General features: G+C 40.8%; 1 protein-coding gene and 1 long non-coding RNA gene across 2 annotated transcripts in view; one reads left to right on the top strand and one right to left on the bottom strand.

The window, feature by feature from the left end:
- LOC118933647 (cytochrome P450 3A12-like) overlaps positions 1–27,234 on the bottom strand; it is a 50,737-nt gene that overhangs the window by 19,643 nt on the left and 3,860 nt on the right. The window contains exons 2-9 of the mRNA XM_057487353.1: positions 26,920–27,013; positions 24,536–24,588; positions 23,119–23,218; positions 6,988–7,101; positions 6,637–6,725; positions 5,186–5,334; positions 3,437–3,564; positions 2,328–2,394 (exon numbers count right to left, since the gene is read on the bottom strand). Of these exons, the coding sequence (XP_057343336.1) occupies positions 2,328–2,394; positions 3,437–3,564; positions 5,186–5,334; positions 6,637–6,725; positions 6,988–7,101; positions 23,119–23,218; positions 24,536–24,588; positions 26,920–27,013 (794 nt within the window). The remainder of the gene's footprint in view (positions 1–2,327; positions 2,395–3,436; positions 3,565–5,185; positions 5,335–6,636; positions 6,726–6,987; positions 7,102–23,118; positions 23,219–24,535; positions 24,589–26,919; positions 27,014–27,234) is intronic.
- Positions 6,688–27,234, top strand: part of LOC118933659 (uncharacterized) — a 47,861-nt gene continuing 27,314 nt past the window's right edge. The window contains exon 1 of the long non-coding RNA XR_008992211.1: positions 6,688–6,764. This is a non-coding gene — a long non-coding RNA (uncharacterized LOC118933659). The remainder of the gene's footprint in view (positions 6,765–27,234) is intronic.

The raw sequence follows: 27,234 nt of genomic DNA on the forward strand, positions 1-27,234 counted from the left end.
GCTCTACGTCATGCTCAGCAAACAGCCCTTGTGAACATAAGTTGGTCTCCCTTTTGATTTTTCTCCTGGGACAATCTAAGGATGGTCAGGTTCTAATCTATTTGATTGGGACTATATTAGAACCTTTAGATAATTAAGCCCTGAAATGAACAGGGCACCTGCACCAACCATGTACCTCACAAGTAAAAAGAATACAAGATGCATGTAAAAAGTTCTACAGAGTTCTGAATTCCTAATGATGGCTTCTAGGATGCTGTTACGGATGAATTCCTCTAGAAAATTCTCCACCCCATAGGGTTACACAAAACTCATGATACTCAAAGCTCAGAGCTCTGAGCTCTGCTTTTAGTATGTTAGCCACTAGCCCCTTGTGGCTATTTAAATTTTGATTCAATCTAGTAGAAGTTGAATATAATACAAGTTTCATCTCTTCAGCAGCACTAGCCATATGTGAAGTGCGCAATAGCTACATGTGTCTAGCGGTTATTGCATTGAACAGAGCAGATGTAGACTACGTCATCACAAAAAGTTCTTTTGGACTATGTAGATAGATTGGTTGATAGAATAACAGATGGACAGATAGAAGTAGATGTAGACATAGATATAGATATATTTTAGTGCTATGATGAAGTCATCCTTATTCTCTACAACGAGTTGTTAAATTTTCAGGAATTTTCTGACACGGTTGTCAAACCATTGGTAGCTTAAACTTAACCATGAAGGGAGAATTTATGTCATAGAAGTTAAGTATGCATCGATTCTTTTTTGCTGTTGTTGAGAGGCAGCATGTTTATAACAGTGGTTATGGGTAGATAAAGAAATATGTATGTTTATCAGTCCTCTATAAATATATTTGATGTTCTCAGCTTTGTGCACTGAGAAGATCTAGAAGCCAAGAAATCCTAGTAACAGTGAGCACTCCTACATCCCAGATTTTGGATTCTAGATACCATTTCTCACTAAAAGGAACCTAGAGCTCTTGGAGAAATGGTAGATTCCAGATTTTGTCAGGGGAAATAGAAGAGAAATCTGGAATGTCTCCCACCAGAAAGCCAAGAAGAGCTCAGAAAATGGTATGTGAAAAGGAAACAAGATAGTCTATGTACTATAATGGGAGGTACACATCACTATACATTTCTGAAAACCCACAGAATATACACCAAGTGTGAACCTTAATGTAAATTATGGACTTTGGGTGATAATAATCTGTTATTACAGGTTCACTGAGTGTGAAAAATGTCCACTCCTGGGGGGGGTTTGACAGTGAGGGGGCTGTTTGGAGAGGGGCAGGGAGTGTGTTGGAAATAGCTGTACCTTCTGCTCAATTTTGCTGTGAATGTATAACAGTATAGTTTTTATTGTTGCTATAAAAAAGAAATTTATTATAAATAAAATAATTTTAAAAAGAAGAAGAAAAAAAATGACATGAAAGCCCATATGGAATGGTTTCAAGTGGACAGCCCTTGTGAGAACTTGAGGATCAAAATAAAGAATAATGTAAGAAAATGAATTAGTAATTTATGAGAACTTTGTGATAAAATAATTGGTAAGTAAATGTGGGAGAATGGAAAGCTCTCCCTGACAATGGAACATCAACTCAGGAATGTAGAAGAAATGATGGAATTTGAAAGTTCATTTGCATCCACCATAATAATGATGGTTTCAGTCAAAAAATAATCCATGGGTGATAAAACTAGACAGTGAAAGTTTAAGAAGGAACACAATATTTACACAGGTTCACAGAAATCCCCCACAATTACTTTTAATTAAAAAGGGAAAAATAAAACTTTATGAGATTAAGCTAGTGAACACAACTTTAACCAAGTGCTGCAAGTCACACCTATTATTAGTATTAAACATTGTGTCTCTGACCCATTCTCTTATTTCCTTCCCCTACCTCCACCTGCTTGCAAAATGTTCACTCTCCTGCTGTAAATTCTAGCGGCCACCAACCAGGAGCAATGTGCCTCCTGATGTGATGAAGCCTTGATGGAAGTCTCCAGGCAGAGGTTCTGATTCAGTGGGTCTGGGTGAGGCCTGAGAACTCACATTGAAGAAAGGCACCGTCGAGGTCCTGATGTAGGTGATCCACAGACCACAGCTGGACATCTCAGCACAAAATAGTTTATGATTGCCTCCAAGCCTTCTACAAAGTTTTGCCTGCATGCTTCTAGAACGTGCTTCTTGCTACATGTTAAATTTAACAAGTGCCTTTCTGCAACGTGGCAGAAATTCTCATCTGCCCAGAAAACTTCCTGCTTGTCTTCAGAACCACCCCTGCGTTTAAGCCCCCCTATAGCAGGCCCTCTGAAGCCCTCCTTGGTTACCTTTATGGCCGTCCATTTCTTTGGAATTCTGGGAGTTAATCATCAGTTGAAGAAGATCCACTTGGTTCTAGCAGTAGAAAGAGAAATCTCAATGACAGAAAGTCACTTGTGAAGTCAGAACTGGCTGGTACTTTACCTCTTCCCTGAAAACATGGCCCCTTCAAGTCCAGAGTCTGAGTGGGGTCATCAGTGAACAAAAATATTCAGCTGCAAATCTGGGAGAGCAGGATGTTTTCCTGAGAGGAATCCAGCCATCCTGTCCAACTGCTTTTCCGTTACTGCCTCCTCTGATTCTTGGTCTTTCTGGCTTTTGAACACAGCTTCTTGCTCATCGAGGTGCCTGCACCTTTCCCATCCTGTCTCATGCTCAGGATGAAGTCCTGGTTTTAATCCTTTTAATTTTCTCCAGCCTTACTGCTTAATGAAGAGCCACACAGATTAACGTGTGGCTTTGCAGTGTTCACCGGTAGCTTTCGTGTGAGCGTCATGAAGTGCCCCACCCTCCCTGAAGTCTACACAACCTACAGTGCCATCCTGGGAACCCAGCCCTGTCTCCTGGCCTGCAGACATCAATCTGCTGGTGTCCAGGCCTCATGAAGGAAAGCTGTGTTAGCCGGCCTGCAGCCTCAATGTCCAGCGAAGATTCCTGGCCATGTCCACATCATGACAGGGTCAATTTAACATGCTATGCTCCACTAGGTAGCCTGATATGGCTTCCATTAGAAAATGTGTAAAATAACAGGGTTGGAAGTGATTTAAGTGATTCTTTGCCAATCCAAGATTTGGGGGAATTATGAGAATAGCAAAATGATCTTTAAATGTTAATTTTTATCCTTTGACAATTTATTGAAGGAAAGTGCTAAAGTTTTCATCTCTACGATATTCATTCAGTGACATGCTGTCAAGTGTATATTAAATTTAAACTGTGTCTCTGACTCATTTTCTCATGTCCTTCCTCATTCCCAACAAATTGGTATAACTCTCCAATCCTAAACCCTGGAGTTCTCTAGCAACCTTAAGACTATGTGAGAAGTACACAAACCAAAAGTATACAGTTGAACACATTATCAAAAAGTGAGCACCCCCATGTAACTGCCACCAGATTTTACCTTTTGTGTATCTTTGAGGCGACTTTCTTTAATCCTTTTTACAGATTTTGTGAAAAAATCAGTAATATTTTTTGGAAACAGACTGATACCGATTACTTCAAATATAGGGATAAGGAATGGAAACAGAACTGTAGGGAAAAAGGAAAGCACAGTGAAAATGTAAAATTTGCCTGAGACAATTACAATTTTATACACCCATGGAAGATTAAATTACAGGACTTTTCAACCGGGAGCCATTCCCTCCATGACTTTTGCTCAGACTTCCAAGCCAATGGCTGAGCAGGGGCAAGCCCACCCGCAGCAGAAGGAAACTTAAAGATGAGAGCAGAGACTAATGAGATGGAGAATAGAAGGTAATAGAGAAGAGCAATGAAACCAAAAGCTGATTCTTTTAGAAGACCTTCAGCTACATCACCCATGACAAAACCACAGAAGATTCTCATTAGTAACATTAGAAATGAAAGAGGGGAGATTATTACTGACCAAAAAAAATAAAAAGGAGTATAAAGGGATACTATGATCAATTGTACCCCCATAAATTAGATAACTTAGAGGTATGAAAAATTCCTTAGAAAGTATAGAAATGGACTCAAAAAGAAATACAATATCTGAATAGAAATTCAAATATTGGTTAGTAATCAAGAAACTACCCACACAAAAGGTCAGCTCCAGATGGTTTCAATGGTGAATTCTATCAAATATTTTAAAACACCAAACTTTTCACAAATGCTTCCAAAGGGAACACTTCCAAACTCAATTTTTGAGGCCAGTATGACCCTAACACTAAAACCAGACCAAGCTTTCACAAGAAAAGGAAGCTACAGACCAACATATCTCACGAACATGGATGCACAAATCATCATAAAAACTAGCAAACTGAATCTAGCAACATATAAAAGAAAGTATATACCATAACCAAAGGGGAATTTACCCCAGAAATTCAAAGTTATGTAATACACCATATCAACAGAATAAAAACAAAAATCTCACGACCATCTCAACAGATGCAGAAGAAGCCTTTGACAAAATTGAAGATCCTTATGCGATAAAAATAAACATCAAACTAGGAATAGAAGTGAATTTCCTCAATCTTATGAAGGATTCCTATGAAACACCCACCATACTTAATCGTGAAAGACTGCATGCTTTCCATTAAATTTTGAAACAAGACTAGAATATCTCTCTTACCACTTCCAGTCAACATTGTACTAGAGGCTCTAGCTAGAGGAATTTGGGGAGAAAAAAGCATTCATATTAGAAATCAAGAAGTGAGACTGTATTATCAGATACTGTGATCTTATATATAGAAAACCCTAAGGTACCAACTAAAATCTATTAGAACTGATAAAGAAGTTCAGCAGTGTTTCAGGATACCAGATCCAAATACAAAATAAATTGTGTTTATACTGCAATAAATGGTCCAAAAGTGAAATTAAGAAAATAACTCAAATAAGATAAAAAGAATTGAATACCTAGGAATAATTTTAGCAAAAGAAGTGCAAAAGTTATACTCTGAAAGCCGAGTTAACAAACATATTAACACACACACACACACACATACGTACCGTATCTGTTCACCTGTTGAAGGACACTTAGGTTGCAAAACCTTTTAATTGTTTTATAAATGGACTTATGTAGTATGTGAATTATATCCCAGTAAAGCTGCTTAGAAAAAAGAGAGACAGGGAAGACAGAGTGAGAAAGGAAGGGAAGGAGGATGGAAGGAAGAGAAACATAGTATCCACATACTTATGCTGAGAAAGAGTGGATCAAGGAAATCAAATCTCAAGAGCTTCTTGGCATTTTCCACAAAGGGATCTTGTGGGTTGTTAAGGGAATCAATGTTCACTCCAAATGATGTGCTAGTAATCACATCCATGCTGTAGGCCCCAAAGATGCTGAGGAGAGAGAGAAACACATGGAAGTTAAAGCCAGCACCTCTTTATTCTGCATACCCAGCACAGGCACCAGGAAGAGCAGGTAACTTCATAACCAGGGACGACAGGGAGACACACACTCTCAGAGGCACCTGCTGGGCCAGCTGAGGTGTCTATGCTGCCATCACACTCACTCCTGGGGTGCTCATGAGGTGCCAGCAACACACGTTGGCCCTGTGCTGTGGGTACAGGGGCACTGAGATCAGAGACCCACCTCTGAGCTCAAGGAGCTTGGCCACAGAGGGACGGAGACCCGCAATCACACAAAATGCAGTCACGTGTTTTGAGTGTGGGCCACGGGAGGTGTGTGAGCCTGTGCTTGATGAGGACAAAGGGAGGAGTAATGAACTCTTCCTGGGTGTCAAGGAAGGTGACACTGAGCTGAGTCTTACGTCACCATAGCAGCTACGCTCAGCTGACTCCTCTTCAGCACACACAGAACAGCAACACCCTGTTCTCACTTGCCGGCAACGTCCTCCCACCTTGTCTGCACCCCTGATAAGTCTCCTGGGAGACCCACTCTTCCTCAGCTACCATGATCTGAGGGTGCCCTGAGGGCAGACTCACGTCTGTAAATGTAGAACTGAGAAAGCTTTTGTTTAAAATAATAATGTTAAATCATTCGGATTCTGATTTTGGGATCCCATAACAGCAATCGCATGTCCCAGTTGTCCCAGGACAGCCCAGGGTACACCGGTTGTTTCTGAGTAATTAAATATCTGAGCTTAGACTGTAACTTTATGGTTACCTTACCCATAGCCTGTAGAAGTCCTCCTCTGTTTAGAGACTGAAGGAAAGAGATGTAGGGGTAAGGGTCAATATGTAGTATTTTGCTGATATTCTCAGCAAATGGTGAAGGGATTTAGGTTATTCCAAGTTCCCCATTGTAACTTTCCTGCCCCTCCCAGTGCCCACCAGTAAGCACCAGGTGCCTTCCCCTCCCACCGTTCCATGAACTCTACACTCACAACTTTGGTCTGATCATGTCTCTTCATGCTAAGCTATGTATTTTTGTCTTCCAGAATATCCAAGGCCAACAGTAGCATATAAAGTGAATTACCCGAGTGCACAGGAGCAGACCCTTTCTCTGCTGGCTGCCCCACCTGTTGGTCACTCCCTGGTGACCCACTGGAGTTCTACCCCCACACACCCGCTTCTGCTCTGGCACTAGGGTAACTCCTCTGCGGGAGTGTCAGCTCCGTGGCAGCAGCGGGAAGGCCTCAGGGCAGAGCTCAGAACCCCAGCAGCTGCCTTCCCCCTTACTCTTTCGTGGCAATGGGCTTGCTCTTCTCTGCCTCCTTCCTCAGGTTCCTCACCAGCACATCTCCATACTGGCCAATGATGGGGAACATCTAGACAGAAAATAAGACGCACTCAAAATAAATGCCAAGGTACGTGCTAGAAGGACATGGCATTCATAAGCATGGAGCAGGAAGTTGCAATTTATACCAAACATTACCATGTCTTCTAACACATAAAGACAAAATAATTTTATCTTTAGGAAGCTCAGATTAAGCAGACTGCCCTTTTGAAATGGACTGTCAAATTTTGCACCTGTCTTCAGATGCAAAAGTTAGTGTACATTACTAATTAGAAGTCCTCTTATCTTCTTACATCCTTGAGTTTTCCACTGGTGAAAGTTGGGGACAGCAATGCTCGTATTCTCTTCCATTCTTCATCCTCTGACATGGAGACTGCAGTTTTCATAAATCCCACCGGAGCAAGTTTCTAGAGTCAAAAGCAAAGGAAATTTAGACCAATAGTTGGGAGGCCTCTAGTGTTGTGTAATATTTGCTAAATGGGCACCAAATATCCAACAAATATTTATTGAGGGTCTACTTAGTAGCAGGCCTTATGCTAGATGGTCAATAAATATTTATCCCATAAGGCCTAGCTCCTATGCAGGTTCAGGAGACATCCACGCATCTGATGCAGTTTCCAGGTTTATGTTGCAATCATCTTTTATGTGCACTGACCCATGTGGAAGGAAAACTATTCTTCCATGGGAATAGAGTATAAAGAACCAGTATATTCTCCTGGGCTCTGCAGAGTAGAATTGGATTTGAGACCGACAGCCAGGTTGCCTGTTGAACTATCTGCCCCAGACCCATTCTATGTTTACATGTATCTAAATCGTGAACAACTCAAAAAATGGATGTCTTGATATAGTGATTAAAAAACATATTAATTTAAAAACTAGAAATCTATTTGATATTTTGAAGAAGTGTTGCAATTACCTGGAATCTTCTTCCTCTGCATTTTTCACCCAAGGGGAGAAGGGAAAAGAGAGATGCAATTCTGTTTCTCACCTTGCAACTGGCCTATCCAACCAACATGCTTGATACTTTCCTCTATCTTCCAAAATTATATTTTGTTTTAAAATAGGTATCTCCACCACCCTTTTATGATAAACACTCACAAACTAGGGGGAGAGAGAAACTTCTTCATCTTGATATCAAGTGCACCTTATAGAGCCAACATCATACTTAATGATGGAAGAGTGAGTGACATCACCAAGATGGCAGAAGGGCCTCCAGGCCCAAAATACAACAGCAATGAGCTATCAACAACAAAAAATTGGCCCAAGAGAGTTCAAGTACCCATTTAGAAAATTCAGTAAATATTAAAGTGTAAAACTGAGAATAACTGCACAAAGGTTTTTGTTTTGCCTGCACCACCTCATGCTCTGCTCAGTGCCAAGAGGGAGCTCCCCAGCCTGACAGTGGTCCCCTTGATGGGAGAGGACAGCAGGTGAGTCCCCAGGTTCTCCAGCCTTTCAGGGCACTGCACAAATGACCCACTTTGGTGCCACCGCACCCAAAGGGTGACATAGCTGAGCCATCTAGAGACAGCTAGTAAGAAAGGAGGGACAGGACTACCAGCATCAGCCATGCAGCTGGAGGGACTGTGGTTCTGTATATTGTCCTCTGCAAAAGATCTCAGAAACCTTTGCTGATGAGGAAAACAACAGCTAGCCCAGCCACTGTAGACCCCGTACTGATTTTGCTGCCTTATCCCAAGAGTTTCATATTGGACATATGCCTGCAGTCAGGGCCCATAGATGAGACTCATATGTGCTCAGCACCCCCCTGGCTACCACCTCTGCATGCCCCAGTCCCTTAGCACTGAGCCTGGAAGTGCTGCTGAGGACCCTCACAGCCCTGGCAGCCACTGTGGACCCTCCACACCCCTTGCTGCAAAGGATCATGAATTGGTCATATTGTGAAACTCAGCTGCCTAAACCAACCATGCTCTCCCAGAACAGGTGCAACCACACACACACTGACACTTGCCATCCCACCCCGCTAGACTGAGGGCCACAGCACACTCCTACACACCCCAACCTGCAAGAGAAGGTTTTTCCTTCCTGAAATTAGTTCATAAAGTCTGGAAGAGCTAACTCCTTCTTCAAAAGCATAGACACCATTGCAAGACTACAGGGATCATGAAGAATCAGGGAAACATGACACTACCAAAGGAACAGAATGAACTTATAATAACTGACCCTGAAGAAATGGAAATCAACAAATTGATTCACAAATAACTCAAAATAATTGTTCTCAGGAGGTCATAAAAGCTACAAGAGAAACAGAAAAAATGATTTAACAAAATTAGAAAAGAATTTTAAAAACAGTGAGTTCAACAAGGAGACATAAAACAGAAAAAAAAGAAAGTTTGAAGCTAAAGAATGCAACATAATTACAAAAGACTCAATCAAGCAGAAGAATCAGTGAACTCAAAGACAGGGCATTTGTAATTATCCAGGAAATAGTAGAAAAAACATGAAAAGAAATGAAGAAAGCCTACATGACTTATTGGATACCACCAAGTGAAACAATATTCATGTTATTAGAGTCCTAGAAAAAGAAAGGGGCAAAATGCTTATTTAGAGAAATAATGAATGAAAACTTCTCAACCCTTGGTGAATATATGGATTTCATAATACCTGCAGCTCAATGATCCCCAATGAAGTTGAATCCAAGAATTCATGAAAACGCATCATAATAAAAATGTCAAAAATCATAGAAGAATAGAGTGTCTTGAAAGAAGCATGAGAAAAGGAGACTATCACATAAAACAGAATGCTCATAAGGCTATAAGTGGATTTTTCAACAGGAACCTTGAAATCCAGCAGATAGTGGGATTCAAAATGCTCAAGGGAAAAACTGCTAATTAAGTATACTTGACATGGAGAAGTGAGTTTTTATAAGTGAAAGAGAGAGATAATGACATTTCCAGAGAAACAAAAGTAGAAAGGGTTCATCACAACCAGAACTGCCTTACCATAACTGCTAAAGGGAGGTCTTCACACTGAAAATAAGGGACACTAACTAATAACATGAAATCATTTGAAAGGATAAAACTTATTTTGGTAAATGTAAATATGCAGTCAAATCAGAATACAATAGTATTGTAATTGTTCTGTGTAAATCACATAGAGCTCTAATGTAAAGTTTAAGAGGTAAGAATTAAAAACAGCTACAGCTAAAATAATTTGTTAGTGGATGCACTATAAAAACATGCAAATTGTGACATCAAATATATAAAATGGGTGTTTAGCAGTAAAAGCATTGAGCTTTTAGATGAGAACAGCATAAAATAGGTAGCTTAAAATAGACTGCTACATCTATACATGTTTTATGTAAGCCTCATGGTAACCACAAAGCAAAAATGTATCTTAGATACAGAAAAAAGAAACAGTAAGGACTCATAGTATACCACTATAAAAAACCATGAAGTCACAAGAAAGAGAGGAAGAAGGAACAAAGGGTCTATGAAGTACCTGGATTAACAAAGTGTCAACGGTAAATCCTTACTATGAATAATTACTTTATGTGTAGTTAGACAGAATAATGGACAAAGGAAATACACACACATATATGTTAAATGGATTATTGTTCATACTTAAGAAAGAAGGGAATCCTGCCATTTCCCACAACATGGAAGAACCTGGAGAACAACATGCTAAGTGAATTAAGCCAGACACAGAAGAGTAAATAACACTTTGTCTCACTTATATGTAGAATTGAAAAAATGAAGTTAAGGTTATAGGAACAGAGAGTAGAATAGTAGATATGTTCTAGGCAGAGTGGGTAGGGGTGATAGTGATCAAAGGCTACAAACTTGCAAATATACAATGAATAAGTTCTAGAAAGCTAATGTATCCACGGTGACCTTAGTCAAACTGTGTTGTGTACTAGACACTTGCTGATAGTAGATCTAAAGTGTAGTATGAGAAAAAGAAATAAAAGGCACACAGCTGGAGAGAGAAAAAAACAAGTGCCTCCATTTTCAGGTGACATGATTGTCAATGTTGAAAAACTCAAATAGAAGAAGAGAATCTCTAGAACTAATAAATGAGCTCAGCATGGTTGTAGCAAACACACAAAAAACAACCGCATTTCTATATAATAACACATTAGAAACAATGTCATTTACAATCACCCCAAAGAAAATGAAATACTTCACGTATAAAGTTAATGAAATATGTTTGGGACATCTATATCAAAAACTACAAAATATGGGTGAAAGGATTCCAAGAAACAGTTAACACATGGAAAGTTACACAAAGTTCATGGAATGAAAGACTTGACCTGGGAAAGATAAAGGGTTTCCCTAAATTGCTTTATAGGTTTAAATTAATTCCTATCAAAAGCTCAACAACTATTTTGTAAACATACATAAGCTTATTCTAAATTTGTAAGGAAAGGGAAAGGACCTAGAATAGCTAAAACAATCATGAAAGTGGAAGGTATCACTCTACATGAGTTTAAGACTCACCATAAACTGACAGTAATCAAGGTTGGGGATATTGAAGGTTGGAGAATTACATCGATCAATGAATAGAACAGAGAATGAGAAATGGACCCACACAAATAGGCCTGACTCATTTTTGACAATGGTGCAAAGGCAATGGAGGAAGAATAGCCTTTTCACAACATGTGGGGAACAATTTGACATCACAAGGAAAAAATGAACCTTGACCTAAGCCTCACCCTTTATAAAAAAATTAACACAAAATGTATTGTAGACTTAAATATAAAACACAAAACTATATAACTTTTAGAAAAAATAATTGGAGAAAATCTTTGGATCTAGGGCTAGGTGAAGAGGTTTCAGACTTGATACGAAATTCAGAGCCCACCAAAGGAAAAATCAATAGATGAGCCTTATCAAAATAAAGAAGTTTGTTCTGCTGAAGATCCTGATAAGAGGAAAAGATAGGTGAACACAATGACTATAAAAGAATAGTAGGAGGGAGCCTGTTAGTGGTGGAAGAGTTCCATCATTTGATTGTGGTGGGAGTTACACTAATTGACATAAATGTAAAGTTTAAAGAGCTACTTTTGGTTCAGAAAAAGATGGCTGTGTGTGAAGTGAGACAGAAACCTCCTCCCAAAATCACATATAACATGAAAATACAGCAAATACAACTAATTCTGAAAGAGTGCCCTGAAGCCTACAAAACAGATTACTTACATCTGGGGAAAAGAGAAGACCTCACAGAAAAGGGTAAAGGCACAAAGCCACAATCCAGCGGGACCCAAGCCCTTCCCCCACCTCAGCCCACAGGCAGGAGGAAGAGAAAAGGATCAGGGAGGGAGTAGAAGCCCAGGACTGCTAAACACCCAGCCCTGGAGATGTGCTTCAGGAGCACAAACCCACATTACATGGTGCTCTGGAGATCTGAGGAGTTGGAAAGCAACGACAGGCAGAAAACCTAGAGAGACTGAGAGTACAGTTGCTTGTGAAGAACAGATATGCACAACTGGCCCCTCTGGGACAAAAGAAAGGCGGGCACTTTGAAAGATTTCCCAACAGCAAGAGGGGTGCCAAAGGGGCAAAGAGTACACAGAGCTTGTTGCTCAGGAGAAAAGACATGTGGACAGAATTGTCTGGATATAGTCATCCCGGTAGGTTGGGAACACTCAGGAGCTTCAGATGCACCATCCCGTGGCTGGCAACGTGATTCCAAGGTGCCCCACTGCTGTACGCAGCCTGAAGCTACTTCCAGCAGGACCGGTCCATACACTTGCTGCCCCACCATCATGCCAGGCCAACAGGAGGAAGGAGCTCTACCCATGGCAGCTATGGGGACATAACACAGAGGCTCCTCCCTGTATGCACAGATTACTGAACCTGGCAGTGGAGGCAGGCATTACAGCCAGGAAGCAGGAAAGAGCTCTTTACTCATGGCAGGTACTGGTGCTGCTGCCTGCGACCCTGCCAATGCTCCAGGTGCTTGGCAGCTCCAGAGTGTAGAGCTTCTGGATACTAGAGGGTGCCATGTACACAAAGTTATTATTCCATAAGAATCACTAAAAAATGGAATTGCAAAAAAAATTTGTCCAAACAAAAATTCAGGAAAGGATGCCAGAAAGAGGACTAAGTGAAACTGAAATCACCAGTCTTCTTGATAAAGATTTCAAACTAAAAATTATAAACATGATCACAGAGCTACAGAAAAATATTCAAGATCTCAAGGAGGACTTCAAAAAAGATAGAAACTTTGAAAAATACAGTATCTGAAATGAAACAGACAATGAAGGGATTTAAAAGTAGATTAGATGAGGTAGAGGAGATGGTAAATGAAATAGAAATTAGAGAACAGGAAAACAAGCAGAGGCACAGAGAGAAATAAGGATCCTTAGGAATGAAAGAATAATAAGAGAACTGTGCAACCAATTTAAATGGAACAATATTCACATTATAGGGGTACCAGAAGAAGAGAGAGGAAAAGGGATAGAAAGTCTCTTTGAGGAAATAATTGCTAAAAACATCCAAAATCTGGGAACCAACATGGCAGTGTGAGTAGGACAGTGGGAATCTCCTCCCAAAAACATATATTTTTGAAAATACAACTAATCCTAAAAGACCAGAAGACACAGGACAACAGCCTGACTACATCCACACATGCGAGAGCCTAGCGCCTGGTGAAAGGGGTAAGATACAACCCCCGGCCTGGCGGGACCCAAGCACACCTCCCCCCAGCTCCCAGCAGGAGGGAAAGGAAGCCCAGGACTGCTAAACACCCAGCCCCAGCCACCCGCAGCAGAGCACAGACACAGTGCATGTGTGGAGGGCTGGAAACTAGGGAAATAGGGCAGCAAGACCTCTCAGTGGGTGCCGAAGCTGATGCCCCTGTGACAAAGAAAAGCGAGTGCTTTTTGAAAGTCTTAGAGGGACAGGGACTTAACAGCTAGACGGAAATAACACAGGTCACAGCCCAGTGGCTGGAAATTACAGGGAAAACCAGGCGCACTAACCCCCTGAGAAACAGCTCTGAGACCCCTCAAGGAGGTAAACAGCCAAACAGCCCCCCCTGTCCATTACCCCTCCGGGCGCTGCGAAAGCAAAGAAACAGCCTAAGGCAAACCATGCCCAAAGAAAGGAAAATTCCAACACTTTGGCTGGGTAAGACACAGAGACCCAGCCTACACGCAATTACCCAACACAAGCCACTAGGAGTCGCAGTTGTCCCAGTAAAGAAAGGCCAGTAGCAAGTGAAAAGTTTGGCCTTCACAGCTGACAGTCAATAGCACCTGTCTACATGAAAAGGCAAAAAAATATGATCCAGACAAGACTAACCCAGACAGCTTCCACATCCTCTACATCTTCCCCTGAGAAGGAACCTGGGGAGATAGATTTAACCAGTCTTCCTGAAAAAGAATTCAAAACAAAAGTCATAACCATGCTGATGGACTTGCAGAGAAATATGCAAGAACTAAGGAAGGAGAATACAGAAATAAAACAAGCTCTGGAAGGACTTCAAAACAGAATGGACGAGATGCAAGAGACCATTAATGGACTAGAAAACAGAGAACAGAAACGCAGAGAAGCTGATGCAGAGAGAGATAAAAGGATCTCCAAGAATGAAAGAATTTTAAGAGAGCTGAGTGACCAATTGAAATGGAACAATATATGCATTATAGGGGTACGAGAAGAAGAAGAGACAGAAAAAGGGATAGAAAGTGTCTTTGAAGAAATAATTGCCTAAAACTTCCCCAAACTAGGGGAGGAAATGGCCTCTCAGACCACAGAGGTACACAGAACTCCCATGACAAGGGATCCATGGAGGGCAACACCAAGACACATAATAATTAAAATGGCAAAGATCAAAGACAAGGACAAAGTATTAAAGGCAGCCAGAGAGAAAAAAAAGGTCACCTACAAAAGAAAACCCATCAGGCTATCATCAGATTTCTCAACAGAAACCCTACAGGCCAGAAGAGAATGGCATGATATACTTAATGCAATGAAACAGAAGGGCCTTGAACCAAGACTACTGTACCCAGCACGAATATCATTTAAATATGAAGGAGGGATTAAACAATTCCCAGACAAAAAAAGTTGAGGGAATTTGCCTCCAACAAACCACCTCTTCAGGGCATCCTACAGGGACTGCTCTAGATGGGAGCACTCCTAAAAAGAGCACAGAACAAAACACCCAACATATGAAGAAGGGAGGAGGAGGAATAAGAAGGGAGAGAAATAAAGAATCATCAGACCGTGTTTATAATAGCTCAACAAGCGAGTTAAGTTAGACAGTAAGATAGTAAAGAAGCTAACCCTGAACCTTTGGTAACCACAAACTTAAAGCCTGCAATGGCAATAAGTTCATACCTTTCAATAATCACCCTAAATGTAAATGGATTGAATGCACCAATCAAAAGACACAGAGTAATAGAATGGATAAAAAAGCAAGATCCATCCATATGCTGCTTACAAGAGACTCACCTCAAACCCAAAGACATGCACAGACTTAAAGTCAAGGGATGGAAAAAGATATCTCATGCAAACAACAGAGAGAAGAAAGCAGGTGTTGCAATTCTGATATCTGACAAAACAGACTTCAAAATAAAGAAAGTAACAAAAGACAAAGAAGCACATTACATAATGATAAAGGGCTCAGTCCAACAAGAGGATATAACCATTATAAATATATATGCACCCAATACAGGAGCACCAACATACCTGAAACAAATACTAACAGAACTAAAGGAGGAAATAGAATGCAATCCATTCATTCTAGGAGACTTCAACACACCACTCACTCCAAAGGACAGATCCACCAGATAGCAAAAAGTAAGGACACAGAGGCACTGAACAACACACTAGAACAGATGGACCTAATAGACATCCACAGAACTCTACATCCAAAAGCAACAGGATACACATTCTTCTCAAGTGCACATGGAACATTCTCCAGAATAGACCACATACTAGGCCACAAAAAGAGCCTCAGTAAATTCCAAAAGATTGAAATCCTACCAACCAACTTTTCAGACCACAAAGGCATAAAACTAGAAATAAACTGTACAAAGAAAGCAAAAGGCTCACGAACACATGGAGGCTTAACAACACGCTCCTAAATAATCAATGGATCAATGACCAAATCAAAATGGAGATCCAGCAATATATGGAAACAAATGACAACAACAACACTAAGCCCAAACTTCTGTGGGACACAGCAAAAGAAGTCTTAAGAGGAAAGTATACAGCAATCCAAGCATATTTAAAAAAGGGAGAACAATCCCAAATGAATGGTCTAATGTCACAATTATCGAAATTGGAAAAAGAAGAACAAATGAGGCCTAAGGTCAGCAGAAGGAGGGACATAATAAAGATCAGAGAAGAAATAAATAAAATTGAGAAGAATAAAACAATAGCAAAAATCAATGAAACCAAGAGCTGGTTCTTTGAGAAAATAAACAAAATAGACAAGCCTCTAGCCAGACTTATTAAGAGGAAAAGAGAGTCAACACAAATCAACAGAATCAGAAACGAGAAAGGAAAAATCATGACGGACCCCACAGAAATACAAAGAATTATTAGAGAATACTATGAAAACCTATATGCTAACAAGCTGGGAAACCTAGGAGAAATGGACAACTTCCTAGAAAAATACAACCTTCCAAGACTCACCAGGGAAGAAACGGAAAATCTAAACAGACCAAATACCAGCAACAAAATTGAAGCGGTAATCAAAAAACTACCAAAGAACAAAAACCCCGGGCCAGATGGATTTACCTTGGAATTTTATCAGACATACAGGGAAGACATAATACCCATTCTCCTTAAAGTTTTCCAAAAAATAGAAGAGGAGGGGATACTCCCAAACTCATTCTATGAAGCTAACATCACCCTAATACCAAAACCAGGCAAAGACCCCAACAAAAAAGAAAACTACAGACCAATATGCCTGATGAACATAGATGCAAAAATACTCAACAAAATATTAGCAAACCAAATTCAAAAATACATCAAAAGGATCGTACACCATAACCAAGTGGGATTCATCCCAGGGATGCAAGGATGGCACAACATTCGAAAGTCCATCAACATCATCCACCACATCAACAAAAAGAAAGACAAAAACCACATGATCATCTCCATAGATGCTGAAAAAGCATTGACAAAGTTCAACATCCATTCATGATAAAGACTCTCAGCAAAATGGGAATAGAGGGCAAGTACCTCAACATAATAAAGGCCATCTATGAAAAACCCACAGCCAACATTAGACTGAACAGTGAGAAGCTGAAAACTTTTCCTCTCAGATCAGGAACTAGACAGGGATGCCCACTCTCCCCACTGTTATTTAACAGTACTGGAGGTCCTAGCCACAGCAATCAGACAAAACAAAAAAATACAAGGAATCCAGATTGGTAAAGGAGAAGTTCAACTGTCACTAGTTGCATATGACATGATACTGTACATAAAAAACCCTAAAGACTCCACCCCAAAACTACTAGAACTGATATCGGAATACAGCAAAGTTGCAGGATACAAAATCAATACACAGAAATCTGTGGCTTTCCTATACACTAACAATGAACCAACAGAAAGAGAAATCAGGAAAACAACTCCATTCACAATTGCCTCAAAAAAAATAAAATACCTAGGAATAAACCTAACCAAAGAAGTGAAAGACTTACACTCTGAAAACTACAAGTCACTCTTAAGAGAAATTAAAGGGGACACTAACAGATGGAAACTCATCCCATGCTCGTGGCTAGGAAGAATTAATATCGTCAAAATGGCCATCCTGCCCAAAGCAATATACAGATTTGATGCAATCCCTATGAAACTACCACTACCAGCAACATTCTTCAATGAACTGGAACAAATAATTCAAAAATTCATATGGAAACACCAAAGACCCCGAATAGCCAAAGCAATCCTGAGAAAGAAGAATAAAGTAGGGGGGATCTCACTCCCCAACTTCAAGCTCTACTATAAAGCTATAGTAATCAAGACAATTTGGTACTGGCACAAGAACAGAGCCACAGACCAATGGAACAGACTAGAGAATTCAGACATTAACCCAGACATATATGGTCAATTCATATTTGATAAAGGAGCCATGGACATACAATGGCGAAATGACAGTCTCTTCAACAGGTGGTGCTGGCAATACTGGACAGCTACATGTAGCAGAATGAAACTGGACCATTGTCTAACCCCATATACAAAAGTAAACTCAAAATGGATCAAAGACCTGTATGTAAGTCATGAAACCATTAAACTCTTGGAAGAAAACATAGGCAAAAACCTCTTAGACATAAACATGAGTGACCTCTTCTTGAACATATCTCCCTGGGCAAGGAAAACAACAGCAAAAATGAACAAGTGGGACTATATTAAGCTGAAAAGCTTCTGTACAGCAAAAGACACCGTCAATAGAACAAAAGGAACCCTACAGTATGGGAGAATATATTTGAAAATGACAGATCCGATAAAGGCTTGATGTCCAGAATATATAAAGAGCTCACATGCCCCAACAAACAAAAAACAAATAACCCAATTAAAAAATGGGCAGAGGAACTGAACAGATGGTTCTCCAAAAAAGAAATACAGATGGCCAACAGACACATGAAAAGATGCTCCACATCGCTAATTATCAGAGAAATGCAAATTAAAACTACAATGAGGTATCACCTCACACCAGTAAGGATGGCTGCCATCCAAAAGACAAAGAACAACAAGTGTTGGCGAGGTTGTGAAGAAAGGGGAACCCTCCTACACTGCTGGTGGGAATGTAAATTAGGTCAACCATTGTGGAAAGGTACATCAAAATGCTCAAAACAGACATACCATTTGACCCAGGAATTGCACTCCTAGGAATTTACCCTAAGAATGCAGCAATCAAGTATGAGAAAGAGCAATGCACCCCTATGTTTATCACAGCACTATTTACAATAGCCAAGAATTGGAAGCAACCTAAATGTCCATTGATAGATGAATGGATAAAGAAGATGTGGTACATATACACAATGGAATAGTACTCAGCCATAAGAAAAGGGCAAATCCTACCATTTGCAGCAACATGGATGGAGCTGGAGGGTATTATGCTCAGTGAAATAAGCTAAGCAGAGAAAGAGAAATACCAAATGATTTCACTCATCTGTGGAGTATAAGAACAAAGGAAAAACTGAAGGACCAAAACAGCAGCAGAATCACAGAACTCAAGAATGGACTAACAGGTACCAAAGGGAAAGGGACTGGGGAGGATGGGTGGGTAGGGAGGGTTAAGGGTGGGGAAGAAAAAGGGGGGTATTAATATTAGCATGCATGCGGGGGTGGGAGAAAAGGGAGGGCTGTATAACACAGAGAAGACAAGTAGTGATTCTACAACATTTTGCTATGCTGATGGACAGTGACTGTAAAGGGGTATATAGGGGGGACCTGGTATAGGGGAGAGCCTAATAAACATAATATTCGTCATGTAAGTGTAGATTAATGATTAAAAAAAAAAGCAGTTCCTGTGTGGTGACCTCCACTGAGTTCTACACAATGATATAAAGGGCATATAAAAGTGTAGGCAAAGGGTCTGTTTGTGTTTATACAGAGGATCAAAGCCTAATTGGGCTACCACAAAAATGAACTAAGATACGATATGAAAAAGAACTTCCAACATCAGCACTCTCTGGAAGACTCATGCCAGAAGATGATCATCAAAAAACCCCAACAAAGATCCACGCACTGCTACAGCTGTAGATGCACTCATCCCACCAGTTCCTGGACTTGCCATGAGAATGAAGAAGGAGATATCTAAGCTGGCCTGTGCATACAGTAAAACAACAAATTTGACTGGATCTATACTGTTGGAACTCAACCAAGAATTAGGAGAAGTGCAAATTGTAGCACTCCAAAATCTTACAACTACAGACTATTTACTGTTAAAAGAACATATGGGATGTGAACAGTCCCCAGGAATGGGTTGTTTTAATTTGTCTGATTTCTCTCAGACTGTTCAAGTTCAGTTGGACAATATCCACCATATCATAGATAAGTTTTCACAAATGCCTAAGGTGCCTAACTGGTTTTCTTGGTTTCACTGTTGATGGCTGGTAATTACAGGTATGCTTTGGTTACATAACTGTACTCCTATTATGTTAATGTGTGTGTGCAATTTAATTAGTAGTTTAAAACCTATACATGCTGAAGTTACTCTACAAGAAGATATGTCAAAGAAATAATCAATCTTCTCATGTTTTCTTCCGCCTGCTACTTCTATAGCTTTTCTTCTTCCTTCCTAATTACAACCCTTAAATAGAATTCGTGCCTCATATCGAATTTACCGAGTATCATAATTCTTCCAAGTGGTAAAGATACCTCAAGACAAATGCTGGGCATAGAAGCCACAGGGCATTAATATGCAAAGAAGTAAAAAGCTAACCATTTCAAACAATAAGGCTTCTCTCTCACTTACCAACTTTACATTTCACTGTATGGCCCTGGAAGATGACTGGTTAGCCAGAGACGGGTAAGATTCCTCAAGAGAGGAACAACCTAAGACAGGCACAGTTGCAGGGTGGCCATCAGGTGAGAAAATGGAGATCAACAGAGGCGAGGCTTAGAACCTCTCCCCCCCCCGTTCTGAGAGAAATCTTCTGCATACGTGAATGTTTTATTGCCCTTGTCTAGCTTGGATTAACACATAGTCTACAGGCACACACCTGATCATCTACATTTGCTCTCTTACAACACTAAACTATGTTTTCTACCTTTATCTTGTATCTACCTACCACTTCAGCATTTTATTAAAAATAATAATAAAGAGAGAAAAGTGGTATCCACATATAAACCATGTATAAAAATCAAATGAGTATTCATATTTGAACTGACTGTTTATAGTTCATAATGCATGAGCAAAACTGAAAGTTTCTGTGATGACTGCCCTTTTAATGTTCACCATGTAACTTATTCACTATGTAAGAGTTTGTTCTCCATGTAAGAACTTGTTCGTTATGCTTCAGAAGATTGGAGACTGATGAAAATTAGGCTTGTGGTGGATTAATGATTGTGCATTGAGCATTGACCCCCCTATACAGAATTTTATTGTTGTTGACAACCATTTGATCAATAAATATGAGAGATACCCTCAAAAACAAAGCAAAACAAAACAAAACAAACAAAACAAAAAATACACACTTCCAATTGTAAAATAAATAAGTAACCGGGATGTAATGTATAGCATAAGGAATATAGTCAAAATATTGCAACAACTTGGTATGGTGATAGCTGGTACCTAGAATTATCATATATATAAATGCTGAATCACTGTGTTGTACACTTGAAACTAATGTAATACTGTGTGTCAATAACCCTTCAATAAAAAATAATTATCTAAAAAAAAAAATGTCCAAAATCTGGGGACGGAAATAGTCTCTCAGGTCATGGAGTGCAGTGATCTCCCAACAGAAGGAACCCTCGGAAGACAACACCAAGTGTATAATAACTAAAATGGCAAAGATCAAGGACGAGAGAATATTTAAAGCACCCAGAGAGAGAAAAAAGATCACTTATAAAGGTAACCCCATCAGGCTATCAGCAAACTTCTCAGAAGAAACCTTACAGGCCAGAAGGGAACAGCATGATATATTTAATGCAACAAAAGAGAAGACCCTCCAACCAAGAGTACTCTACCTGGCAAGATTATCATTTGAATTTGAAGCAGAGATTAAACAATTTCCAGATAAGCAAAAGTTGAGGGAATTTATCACCCACAAACCATCTCTACAGTGTATTTTTAAGGGAGTGCTCTAGATAGAAGTGCTCCTAAGACTAAATAGCTGACACCTTAGAAAATAAAAATGCAGTAAAGGAAGCAGACCAATTAATTACTAAGCAAATGCAAAATTAAATCAACTACTCACAAAGTTAGTCAAGGGATACACAAGAAATACAGAATATGACACCTAATATATAAAGAGTGGAGGAGGAAAAAAAGAACCTTTAGACTGTGTTTAAATAGAGTAATAAGAAAGTTAAGATAGACTGTTAGATAATAAGGAAGCTGCCCTTGAACCTTTGGTAACCACAATCTAAAACCTACAATGGCAATAAGTATATGTTTATCTATCAATAATCATCCTATATGTAAATGGGCTGAATGCAACAATCAAAAGACATAGATTTACAGAATAGATAAAAAAAAATAAGACCCATCTATATACTGCCTACAAAAGACTCACTTCAACCCAAATACATACACAAACTAAAAGTAAAGGTATGGAAAAAGATATTTCATGCAAATAATAGGGAGAAAAAAACAGGAGTAGCAGCACTTATCTCAGAAAAGTAGATTTCAAAACAGAGAATGTAAGAAGACACAAAGAAAGACATTACATAATGGTAAAAGAATCAGTCCAACAAGAGGATATAACCATTATAAATATCTATGCCTCCAATATAGGATCACCTAAATACGTGAAACAAATACTAACAGAATTAAAGGGAGAAATGGAGTACAATGCATTTACTTTAGGAGACTTCAACACACCACTCACTCCAAAGGACAGACCAACCAGACAGAAAATAAATAAGGAGACAGAGGCACTGAATAACACATTAGAACAGATGGACCTAACAGACATCTACAGAACACTCCACCCCAAAGCAGCAGGATACACATTCTCAAGTGTACATGGAACATTTTCCAGACTAGATCACATACTAGGCCACAAAAAGAGCCTTATTAAATTAAAAAAGATTAAAATTGTGCCAACCAGCTTCTCAGACCACAAAGGTATGAAACTAGAAATAAATTATGCAAAGAAAACAAAAAATTCCACAAACACCTGGAGGCTTAAGAACATGCTCCTAAATAATCAATGGATCAATAACCAAATTAAAACAGAGATCAAGCAATACATGGAGACAAATGAAAATAACAACTCACAGCGCAAAACCTGTGGGATGCAGCGAAGACAGTTCTTAGAAGAAAGTATATTACAGTACATGCTTATGTCAAGAAAGAAGAAAAATTCCAAATGAACAGTCTAAACTCACAATTAATGAAACTAGGAAAAGAAGAACAAAGGAGGCCCGAAGTCAGTAGAAGGATGAACATAATAAAGGTCAGAGCAGAAATAAACAAAATTGAGAAGAATAAAATGATAGAAAGAATCAATGAAACTAGGAGCTGGTTCTTCAAGAAAATAAACAAAATAGATAAACCCCTAGCCAGACTTACAGAGAAAAATGTTTCATAGAGCAATGCACACACACAGACACACACTCAGATGAGTGCACATAACACTGTGAAAATCTGATTCGCTCTGTGGATAACACTGATGTCAGATTTCCTGCTTTGATATTGTACTACAGCTATACAGACATTACCATCCGGGGGCACTGGATGAAGGGTACATGACATGGGACCACCCTGGACATTTTGGGGGCAACTTAATAAAGAAAGAAAGAAAGAAAATTGTAAATTAAAAAGTGGGTGCCTACCCGCCGGTTTGTAAAGACAGAATAACATTCCTTCACTAGTACGGCTTTGATCATGTCTGGATCCGTGATAGCCAACACAGCCTGTCGACCATCATAAAACCTGTGATGGGAAAAGAGCTGATGACATTTAACAAGCCGGTATCTGCAACTGGAGCCACACTAGAAGTCTGAAATTTCATCCTGATGTTACATAATTCATACTCTAGAAATCACAGTTAGAAAGAACATTAGTTAACTCAAGGTGATGTGTACATGGGTATTTTCTATTCCATTCTCCACAATATTTGTATGTTTAAAACATTTTCAGAAAGCAAATTAGGTTAGTAGATGATTGAAGGCAAGTAAAGTAAGACAAAAAATTACTGATGGAAAGACCACCCAACTCAACCATTAAAAATCATGATTTGAAAATACATAAAAAATATTAACACTATGTATAACATAATATTAGATGAAAACTGTAGGCATACTGATCACAAATAAGGAAAAATGTGTCTGCAAATGAAAAAACTTGGAATGCTTCAAAAGTGAGAGCAGGATTATGACTGGTTTTCTGCCCTATTTTCACAATTAGCTTACATGTAGAATATGATTTTAACTATTAAAGACAGGTAATTCACAGAAGTAAGGTTAGAAAAATTTGAACAAAGGGACAAAGCGGATAATGAAACACAGAGGAGCACATATAATTCACTTGTTCAATATTTTCTTCTCATCACATGTTTCTTCTCAAACCTGGGTCCCAGAGGGCCCTGAGCTCCATGTAGGAGGTGCCCCTTAGCGGCAGGGCAGGCTCACTGTGACCCACACACCACACAAAGGGACTCCTTGTATGTGACACATCCCAGTTCAGCCTGACCTCCTCACTGTCAAAATGCCCATTATTGGGGATGGGCCCCTGGCACCAGGTTCAGTATGAACTTAATCACACTGTCCTCTGGTCCTTCTTCAAAATGACATTTAAATCCAAAATTTAAACAAAGGATTTTTGGCTTTTTTTTTTTTTTTTTTTTTAGGATTTTGGCTTTTAGTGAAAGGTGAATTATGTGGGAAAAGGGTCACAGAATGCATTCATGAGCGCACATTAGAAGGTCTGAAATAATGCATTCTATGCAATCAAAGGGGACGTAGGGAAGGAAAATGTAGAGGAAGGGAGAGCGTGGCATGGGCAGGGAGGGTCACTGCAGTCCCTGAGCCACCAACGTCTGGAGAGAAGCGATGCCCTGCCACCCTCCAGGCCTGATGCAGACCATAGACCTGGACGCCTGTGACAGATGGGAGCCCTCGTAGGACCAGCCCCCAAAAGCTTTCTGGCAAATGACCTCATCTCAAGAGGCTCTGCACTGAGACTGGCCTCCACACCAATGGGGACCTCAGCATAGCAAGTCTATGCAGTGGAAGTTTCCAGAATACTCACCCCCACATCTTTCCATAGGTTTTAAAACATTTGTTGTCAAAATCCCAAAAGCCCTGCAAGGAGAAATGAAATTATATTGTTTATGTGAATGGACTGAACCCTACCTCAAATCGGTTCATAAATGACTCAAATGGCATGAAATCAAGCAAACTACCTTTCACTGGCAGTTAGAGGGAAGCCCTGTATGGCATGTTTGCACAGAGCATTCAGAGAAAACTACAACAGGGTGCCTCGTAGCAGTTCACTAATAAGCATGTGAGCTAGGGTCAGCCTGTCCAGTGCGTAGCATGAGCTCCAGGCAGCATTTCTCCTCCCCTGTCTGAGGGCAGAGGGGAGAAAATAGGGGAGAGACTTGAAAAGGAGAATTGAAAGTCACTCCTGAGTTTTCTCCCAGGATGGTGGGTACTGATCACTTACCGTGTCTGTGGATACCAGGTAACTGCTTGTCTTTCTGACCTGTCTGTGCGTGTGTTGTCTCTAACATCTCCAAATTCTCTGAGTTATCACCTCCATGGACACCTGAGGACACCGAGCTGGGGGAGGCAGAGTGGCCTGATATCTCACCAGTGGGTTTCAGCCCCGGGCAAATTCATTATGGATTCAGTGTGACCGAAGAAATGACAGTAGAATGTTATTGGGGTGAAAGGGCATACTCAACTTTATTTCCATGGCAGCAGGTCAATTACAAAAATCCCATCCACTCAGAGCGAGTCTGCACACAGCAAGCCAGTCTCTGCCTCTGGGCCTCTCGGCCTGCACAGCCGTCCCAGGCTCTGTCCTCAGCACTGCCACCACTCCAGCCTCTGCTCTCCCGCAGCCTTGCAGTCGTGCCATCGTGTCACCCAGATCACTGGGCAGAGCTCTTTATATAGAGTCAACAGCAACATATTGCCCACGTGTGTAGTGACCTAGCCAACCAGGGTCAGGTGAGAGTCCTGGCCACAGGAATGTTCATGTCCACACCTGAGTACTCCTCAGCAGCCTTTCCTTTGTCTCACGAGCCTCTCTAGAATTCTAGTGGAATTAGGAACTTAAAGACACCAGGGACCTCCTTTCCTCTAGAGGATTCAAATAAAACTCAGGCATGCTTACTGAGTAGAAAGTGAGTGAGTGAATGAATGAATGACCAGAGGACTCGCTTTCCAGTTTCCAGCTCAACCCAGAGAAGGTGGGAAGGTGCCTCCACTGCAGGCAGGAATAAGGAAAGCACAGCACTGGCTCTCAGTTTTCACTTCTGGAATTTAAAAGTGAAATGCCTCTTCCTCTCACTAAGTTTCAGCTGTGGTATTTGAGGTTTTAACTATACAAAGATGGTGACAGAAATGTGGATATTCAGGTGCCTCTACTAAGGAGTGGATCTGGGAAAAGTGGAAAGGAACTTACTGCTTTCTCACAGGGAAAAATGTGTGACTAGGAAAAAATACAGCACGTTTCTGGGATACTAGGCCTAGTTGGGGGAATTAGGATCTAAGAGACAAGCCTGTGTCTGCAGGAAAGGAAATCTGAGGCAGAGGGCAGCCTGCTTGCAAGGCACTGCCTCCTGGCCTCCTGGACGTGAGCTGGTCCCTTCTGTCCAGGGCCTGGACCCGGGGTGAGGGGTCAGAGCAGGATTAGTCACAAAGGCTCCACCAAGATTCACAGTTCATGCATCACCATTCTGCTCAGTGAACCTTGAACAATTTCATCAAATCATACACTTTCTAGTGACTTTATCTAATGATTCTGTCTTTGTAACAGCTCATTCAGAGACCAAATATCTGAGTTTGGACAACCACCATCCTGTCTCAGTTACCCCCACTGCCCACTCAGCCCACCCACACACGCTGCCTCCTTTGAAGGCCCAGAAGGAGGCGGAAAGCTCCTGTCCATGTCTCAAATCCCAAAGATGCCCTGGGGAGCGAAGAGTGGAGCACTGCCATGGACACAAGTGCAGGCTCAGCAGTTGTGCGGGAACTCCGGCATGCACAGATGACCCCAGGATGGATCCTCGGGCTGACCAACAAACAGCAGCTGCACAGCTATCCAGGAGGGGAGGAGAAACACTGCCTAGAGCTCATGCTATGCACTGCACAGTCTGACTCCAGCTCACACACTTAGTGAACTGCTACCAGGCACCCTGTTGTGGTTTTCTCTGAATGCTCTGTACAAACGTGCCATCCAGGGAATCTGCACAGAACAGAAACAAAATCGTCTTCACGATGCTCACAAGGTGGAACATCAAGGCCTGTGCTGGGCGGCACCTGGCAATGCTGGGTGTCTGTACACACCGCATTTCAGGAAAGTGTGACCTCAGAACTTCCTTCTGGGGACGGGCAGTTTTACTGTTCAGCTAAACTGGGATTTGCGACCACAAGAAGCAAAGTGGGAACTCAAACAACACTCACTTTGCGGTAAGAAAGGACAGTTCCAAAAAGAGGCAGAGGTGTCGGCCCAGGAATTCCCAGCTTCTTAAAAAGTCCATGCGAGTAGGTCCCATATCTATGAAGTGAATGAGAAGGCAGGTCACAGGGACTGTGGAGCAGCTGCCGGGGCTGCCGGGCACTGACTCGGAACGGGAGCCGGGAAGCTTGGGCCAAAGTGTGTGGGCCGGAAACACCAGCAGCCAGTCCAAGGGCAACGATGACGTTTGCTCATCATCCGCTTTCCTGGCTCCTTGGGGACCCCCACCGATTTAGTGGTGATTAGCCTACGGCAGCTGA

The sequence above is a fragment of the Manis pentadactyla genome, chromosome 10 (genome assembly GCF_030020395.1).
Source record: "Manis pentadactyla isolate mManPen7 chromosome 10, mManPen7.hap1, whole genome shotgun sequence".
NCBI classification, from domain to species: domain Eukaryota; kingdom Metazoa; phylum Chordata; class Mammalia; order Pholidota; family Manidae; genus Manis; species Manis pentadactyla.